The 7,491-nt window shown below is 36.3% G+C and overlaps 1 protein-coding gene across 2 annotated transcripts in view; it reads right to left on the reverse strand.

Moving 5' to 3' along the window:
- Window positions 1-1,329: 1,329 nt before the first annotated feature.
- LOC123014596 (carboxyl-terminal PDZ ligand of neuronal nitric oxide synthase protein) overlaps window positions 1,330-7,491 on the reverse strand; it is a 46,635-nt gene continuing 40,473 nt past the window's right edge. For both annotated transcript variants that reach the window (XM_044413790.1, XM_044413789.1), the window contains 4 exons: window positions 5,378-5,526; window positions 5,118-5,330; window positions 3,970-4,119; window positions 1,330-3,089 (listed from right to left, as the gene is read on the reverse strand). In XM_044413790.1, the coding sequence (XP_044269725.1) occupies window positions 2,265-3,089; window positions 3,970-4,119; window positions 5,118-5,330; window positions 5,378-5,526 (1,337 nt within the window). In that variant the 3' untranslated portion in view covers window positions 1,330-2,264. The remainder of the gene's footprint in view (window positions 3,090-3,969; window positions 4,120-5,117; window positions 5,331-5,377; window positions 5,527-7,491) is intronic.

Genomic DNA, 7,491 nt, shown 5'->3' on the forward strand with positions numbered 1-7,491 from the left:
TCAACCATATTTTGCTTTTACCACTTTCAGTTGCAAAGTACAACAGTTAAAAAGTTTTAATGAACTAGGAACAAGTGCAAATAAAAATGATAAGCTAAAACGTAACAAACAATAGCAGATGTTGCTTTGGTAGTTATAAAATGAATCACACAAAGTGCAGTTGCATTAAATTACTCCAGAGACGTTAGTAAAACATTTCTTACAGTAATGAATGTAAACAATACACAATGGAGCCATAGTACATGCAACATTTGATTAATATTTAAATTTTCGATAACGAAGACACTGATGATTTTTTTCATGTTTGTTTTTAATTTGTGAATGATAAAAATAAAATAAATAAATTTTAAAGTTTATTTCCAATTAATCATAAGTCAGTCATGCAATAAATGTTTAAACTAGTCTAATATCGATATAAATTAATTGTTGAATCAGCCTTGATTGAACAATAAATTACAACGTACGTAAATTTAAGCTTTGTACACAGCACTTTTAATTACATTTTAAATTATTGTACAGTAACAAATCTATTTCTATTTTCTAGAATTTATTGCCTTGTACAATACTGCAGCTGATGTCATTTATCTTACCATAATATTTGACTATTTTACGAGATAATTAAATAACAATTGTATTAAAAATAAACATCCTACAAACCTATCGCATTGTGTAAAAAAATACGTCATAAATGGCAGTATTACACTGGAATAATAATTACGTTACAGCGTTATCACATTTCTAATTTCTCAAAATAAACATAATTATAATTAAATTAGAACTAATTATAAAATGTCTAAAAAAAATTCGAGCTGGTTTTAATTAGTGACTTCGTTCCGGTTTCATTTTCCTGTAAATCTTGCAAAGCAGATATTTGAAATGTGCGCGTATCTCATTTCACGCTATCAGCATTTAATGAGTACTCGCGTCGTTTTTTTCACCAGCATTTTTTCATGCGATAAACCCCTAAACTGCAACAAACTCAAAGAAATTTCTCCATACGTCAAAACGTCGTCACTTTTCCCAATTTCAAGCCTAGCAACTTTCTCTGTTTACGTGCACTCAGTTTGGATAAGAGGTTTCTCGTTCCTTCAAGTATCGCTCGTTCGTCATCATCCTCCTCCAAATCGGGATCCTGACAGGATACGAAACCGCTCTCGGGCCGGGAGATGGAAGGCGGCTCCAGCAACTCGAACCATCGCTCCACTTTGGCCGTCGAACTGAGCTAAATGCAAAAGTTTTAGTTTTTGAAGGGTGCTTTCAGCGAAAGTGCCGCGTTGCTTGCCTTTTTAATGGAAACATGACCGGGTTGCAACGGAATAAATCATTAAATATAGTAAAACAAGATTTATTTAAATACATTAAAAATAACATCAGCTAGGTTGCTAACATCGCTTTAGTAAAACAAGAGACATTTCGAGAATATATACATCTAGCAATACTGACTATAAGTCTCAACAACGTTACAAAGTACGGTTAAGTTTTTGGTGAAATTTTTATATGGACCAAAGTGAAAAGCAATGGAAATATCTTCATAATAACTTTTTATGTGTATAAAAAGTCTAATAAAAAGACTTAAGAAATTCAAAAAATTTAAATTACACATCAAGTTTTAGTGGTAGTTATGTTTCTGTATCTGTTACACGGCCCTAATGGCCGATTTCATGATCAAATTTAAAGAATCATTAAATTACATTAAAATCGCAAATCGCATCTCTTTTAGTCAAATATTTAAAAAAATATACTTACTCTACCTGCATAAGCACAACTTTTTTGGAAAAACTTGTAAGACTGATTTGATTACAATTAATAATTTTTTGAATAAAATTTAGTTGTTTTAAAAGAGAAAGAAATAGTTCAGAATATAATTTCGCAATGCCTTTCACTCTTATTGGAAATTGCAACTAAATATGTATTCCCTTTGATGAGTAATGAGTAATTAACACACGGGAAATTATAACAGACAAATCTGTCAATCAGAAACACAACATTTGCAAATGAAACGTATTAACCGTAAATCGTTTTTGTTTGTTTTTCGAAAAACCTTCAAGTAAATATAGTTTGCCTAGAAAAAGTATCGCACACTGATCTGATTTTTACTGCTAACACCTCTAAAACTGGTTATCACGTAAATGATATTAGAATCTAATATAAACAGGCTTAAATTTACTTGTATTCCTACGATCTGGACGTGTGTTATAAACAAAACACTATAATTAGTCCTTAAGTCAACGATTTCAAACCCTCCCATTAGATATGTGTATTTATCACTTGGTGGTATGTCTTGCCCACATGGTGCGTTGCACTTGCGACATAAGTTCGCTCCTATTGGGCACTTTCTCGCTTGTCGATCTTGTGATCGGTGGTCCGTTAAAAGTCCGATCGTCACTAACCCTCAAACTGTCACTCAACCTCAAATTGGCCATCAGATTCGCGGTATCTTCTGCAGAGTTCGCCGGGACTGGGACTATCACCCGCAGCCTCCCGTCAGGATCAGTGGTAGTTAAAGTCCCCATATGGGATAAGGGCTTAATGAACTGACCATCCCTCCTGTCGGGACTCGGCTGTCTTTGCACGTTCTGCTGCACCTGGAGGTGGTTCCCCGAGTACTGCATGGACGTCCCCTCGTTCCCTCTCGCGGGGCTCACCCGGCGCTCCGATCCCGGGCTACTCCCAGCAAAGGAGTGCCTCATGGGCATGGGTGACGGCGGCAACTTCTTCTGAGTTGGGGACGGCAAGGTGTAGTTGTTGTTGATCAACGGTTGACTGTACAAGTTGGGTAAGTAAGGGAGGGTTTGGGTGTAGTTATAAGCATATGAAGGAGGGTACCCGCCTATATTTTGGAGTTTTTGGAGAAGTTGGGGGTCGTAGCAGGCGTCAACTTGGGGGAAGGAGAAGTTGAACACACTGCCGGCTGGATTGTAAGATGTCCGGAGGGGCGAAGGTGGTAGACATGATGTTACTGCTCGGTTTTCGATCAGGCCTTGGGGGTTTAAACCCAAAGCTTGTAAAGCGCTACTGTTGTCCAGCGGGGCGGTTTCGGAGAGGTGGTCCGAGGAGTAGTTTTCGCCCGACCCCGGCTGTTGTTGTTGCTACGTGCAGGGAAAGAGTAAGAAGGGGGCAATTTTGACCTCGCCATTGCAGGGTGAGCGTTTATCGAGGAAACGGGTTTTATTTATATCCCAAACGAATTTAAAAAATATTCAAAAGAAACTTGTGGTAACAAAAATACAATTTCATTTTAGTTTCTCAACAGAGAGCTGAAAAAATGAATTGCTTAAAGAAGTGTAAACATTATAAAAACCTCACAACCGTGAGCAAAGATAAAAAACTTAGTAAAAAACACATTTATCAAAAACCTTAAACTTGGAACAATGTTGATCCTGTGCGTGATAAAACAAAATTAAAAAATATAAAACTGATGAAAATTTTGTTTTATGAAAATTTTGTTTTATGCAAATTTGCGTTAATAATAATTTTTGTTCGTTTTAACTTGATGCTCTTGATTCGGCGAGGAAGCCAAACGTAAAAGATTTATCTACCCGCTATTATAAAAGCCCATCAAACCTCGGTGCTCATCCCAAATGACGCAACTCACAACAGCAAGAAGTTAATAGCAGTATCTTGTTATTACCTAACATTTAGTCGTGGTGAATATGTCCAGAAGCATATGGTTATTATTATCCGACGATTTTGTAAAGACCTGCACACAGAATGCAACCACTCAGTATGAGCGTCTGGCGGAAAGCAGCAGCGAAAATAATCGCCAAGTATTAAGTAGTATTGGAAGCACAATGCGCTGCCATGCTTTTACGCCATCCTACTGGAACACCCTATGTATTAAAAGACCGCGGGAAATCTCATGCACACACTTCGAGGGGATTCAGTCGCCCCGGTCGTTTCCAATTCAGCAAGCAACAGGCAATTTATTGTCGAGAACAAATCAACACTTCGACATGCTTGGGTACCTACCTGGGGCATCGTTACGTGCGGGGGACTCTGCTGTTGACTGACCTTCTCGCCCCCTTGGAGGTGCGCCACGAGGGCGGCGATGTGATCGAGCAATTCCCTGTTGTGGATGAGCAGCTGATGCGTTCGGGCCTGGGCCTCCAAACGAGCGCTCTACAAACAAAAAAAAATACAATTTAATGCCTTTAGAATAACTAGAAAGCACCTTTTTACCGTTTTTTCAGTTAGGTGCGTTTTGTTCAAGTAGTAAATATTTATATATTGTTTTAAATCAATCAATCAATCTTTTTAGGTCAAAATTTATAACTGGAACCCTTTGTTTGGTTTTACGTTTGGAAAGTGTATTTGTTTCAGCATCGACAGTTGACTTTTGAAAAGTTATTAACAAAACACTTGGTTATTTTTGACTTTTTTAGACACTGTTTGTGTAGTCTTTTCGAGAATGAATTGCCAATATTTCACCATTTCCCGTCACCAAGGTAAGTATCCATAATTTTATCTCACGCAATTTTATCTTGGCAAGTTTCCTCCATAAATAATAGGAGTCGCACAGATCAAATATGATTGAATCAAGAATTCCAATATTTAGAAAAAATCTGGCACTGAAGTTATAATAAAAAATTTAGGGGGTCATTATTGCACAAACAATAGTGCAAAATTTAGTAACATATTGGTGCAGAGATAAGTAAAATTTCTATCAGAAATTAATTGTATTGGATTATGACACAATTTCAAATAAAATTAGCTATCAAGAAATACAAATTTCAATGTTCCCAATGCTTAACAACATTTCTTATTTTCAAAACAATCGAATACAGTTTCCAGACTTTTTGAAAATGTGCCAAAAGATCAAAATGATTTCACGCATATTTTAATATACGAGTAACAACAGATGATATTTATCAAAAAGTATAAAAAAATCAATAAGGTAAAAATATTTCTCACTGAAAATATGAAGGATCCAAAAAATCCACCATAAATTTGGCAGTGCAAAACGAAACATCTCTAATTAAAATTCCGAACCATTAAAATTTCATTCTCTGCTCATAAAATCTAAACAAGTGAAACTCGCATAATTCTTGTTTATTTACAATTCCCGGTTAAAATCTCGTATAGTCCATGACAACTTCCATAACTCATCGTCAACAAACCTGCTCAGCGGCCAGTTGCTCCCTCGCAAGTTGCAGTTGTGCCATTGCGGCTTGCGTTTGCTGACTCTGCTGTTCCAATTGTTCCCTCAACAACTGCAGTTCGTGGTGTGCCGAAAGGGCGCTTCCCGGCGGCGGCAGCGAGTTGCTACCGCCGCTGCCGCTCCCACTGGTAAGGACGTCGCTATGCGGGGATGAGTACGTTTCCGCTGACGTCTACAAAATGTATGAAAAACTGGTGGCGATGTTTGCGGGTGGCTTACCAGGGGTGATTTTCGGGTGTTGCTAGTTGGCGGGGGCGGGAGAATGTCGAGCTGTTGGGGTTTGGCCGATTTGGTCTCGTTGTAGTCCCGGAAACTCGCGTCGTCGGGAGGGAGGGACATCTTGTCGCTGGTACCCTCAGAGAGTAAATCTGGAAAAAATTCTCCTTAAAATATCAGACATAAGCTGATTAAGGATCATAATACCAATTTTTTACGCTTTTAAAGACAAAAATGTATACAAATACATAAAATAATAAAATAGTACGAGATAAGATATAACTTTGTAACTTTCGTTCTCATTTGTTTTTTGTTTTGTCAAGAAACAAATTTGTATTGTCTAAACAAATTCTTTTTATAAATTCTTACGAAATCTAACATCTGTAGCAGATTCTATCCGGAATATTCCTTCGTGCCTTAATTCAATTTTCCCTAATTTATAAGAAAACGCTTCAAATATCATTAAATAACGTTTAGTATTTATAGGCATTACCGGCGACGGCGAAGATTTAGGAAAGTACTTTCATCAAATTATCCTTTATAAGTTATCAGATCAAATTACTTTTAGTTCACAACTTAAAAATAAAATCTTATTTCATTTTTTTTTTCAGATTTGATGTTTTCAAATGTCAGTGTTTTTTTTATAAATCACAAAAAGTTTTCATACTGATTGAAGTTAAAAAAATCCTTGAAGTAAATAAGCGAAATCCTTGGTAATAATTTTAGAATTGTCAAAATGATAGAACCATTCAGTGATTTCAAATACCTTTCAAAAATTAAATCGTATTTTTCACTGTTTCCTTCAGGGACGCACCGCGCCAATTCGCCTCTCTCGTGCAATTTTCGACTGAAAATTTGCAACAAACACCCTCCAGTATCAAATTACATGTTCAACAATTTCGCTATTTAGAATATCAGAATCCTCCCCTATTGTGAATTTCCAGTTTGTACAAGTTCCAAAAACCTGATTACGCCAGTATTTACAGTTCTGTTATTCACGAGGCGGATTAGGCTGCCATAACTTTCTTTTGATCAAGTTGCAAACTCCGAACAAGACTCCGTTCCAACTTTTCAGACACCTGAAAAAACGCCCGCGAAACTGAAACCGACACAAATGACGTCCTCCTTCAAAACAATGCTTTAGGTGCTTTTGGCAACAGTTCACAGAATTGCCACGTTACAAAATTAACGACATTCGAATCTAAGAGAAAAACAGCAACTACGTCAACCCAGTTTTCCTGAAATTTTTAGTAGAAACAAACTTTTAGATCGGGATTTTCATCTCGACAAATTATATGTGATTAGTCTAACTCCAGAATAAATGACAGGGTTTATTTATTTCGTAATCGTGCTGATCCCAGATTAATACCTACAACTAAAATTATTTCATGCATGAACGCAGCCTGTTTGATCCTTAATATCAGATATATCGATTTAAATTATTTCAAAGCATCGCTAAAACCGTCTAATTAATTACTCTATTATTAGTAACAGAAACGGCAAAAACACAGTATAAATAGAAATACTTCAAGTAAATTGCGTGCGACGCATGGCTTGTATTTTTGATTACACTTATCCAACCTCTTCAATAGCAAACAAAAATATCTTCAACAATTTGATGATTCACTAATCGGGTGTTATATAACACAAGTCATCTTTATTTCAGCCAAGTTTAAAGAAAGTGAAAATGTTTCTCGACTCGTACTTCTCTAATAAACTAATCGTAAAATTGTGAAATATTTTTATTATGTTTATAGAAGAGCTAATAAATAAATTGTAAATTTTATGCAGTGGTTAATGTTAGTTCTAAGCTAGGTTTGATTTATCTACTCCAAGCGAGCGCTCTACACCTCGAAATAGTTATTTACATTCGTGTGCGGTAACTTACATTTTACAGTGCGAAATGAATTTGAAGCACGACGCGCAGCGGAGTGCTTTAATAATTGAGCACTGTAAAATGGTTAACGCACAAGATTTGTATTAAGCTTTTTGGCCGACGTTTAAACAAAAATCTACAAAATTCAGAATTAATACAAGTAAATACGTTTGACATTAAATATCACGGTGGCTATGCACTCTAATGTCAAACAATTAAAAAAGACGCAAAAACGTCTCAG

This window comes from Tribolium madens, unplaced genomic scaffold (genome assembly GCF_015345945.1).
Source record: "Tribolium madens isolate multiple individuals breed KSU strain unplaced genomic scaffold, Tmad_KSU_1.1 Scaffold_97;HRSCAF=244;Tcas5.2_LG3a, whole genome shotgun sequence".
Lineage (NCBI taxonomy): Eukaryota > Metazoa > Arthropoda > Insecta > Coleoptera > Tenebrionidae > Tribolium > Tribolium madens.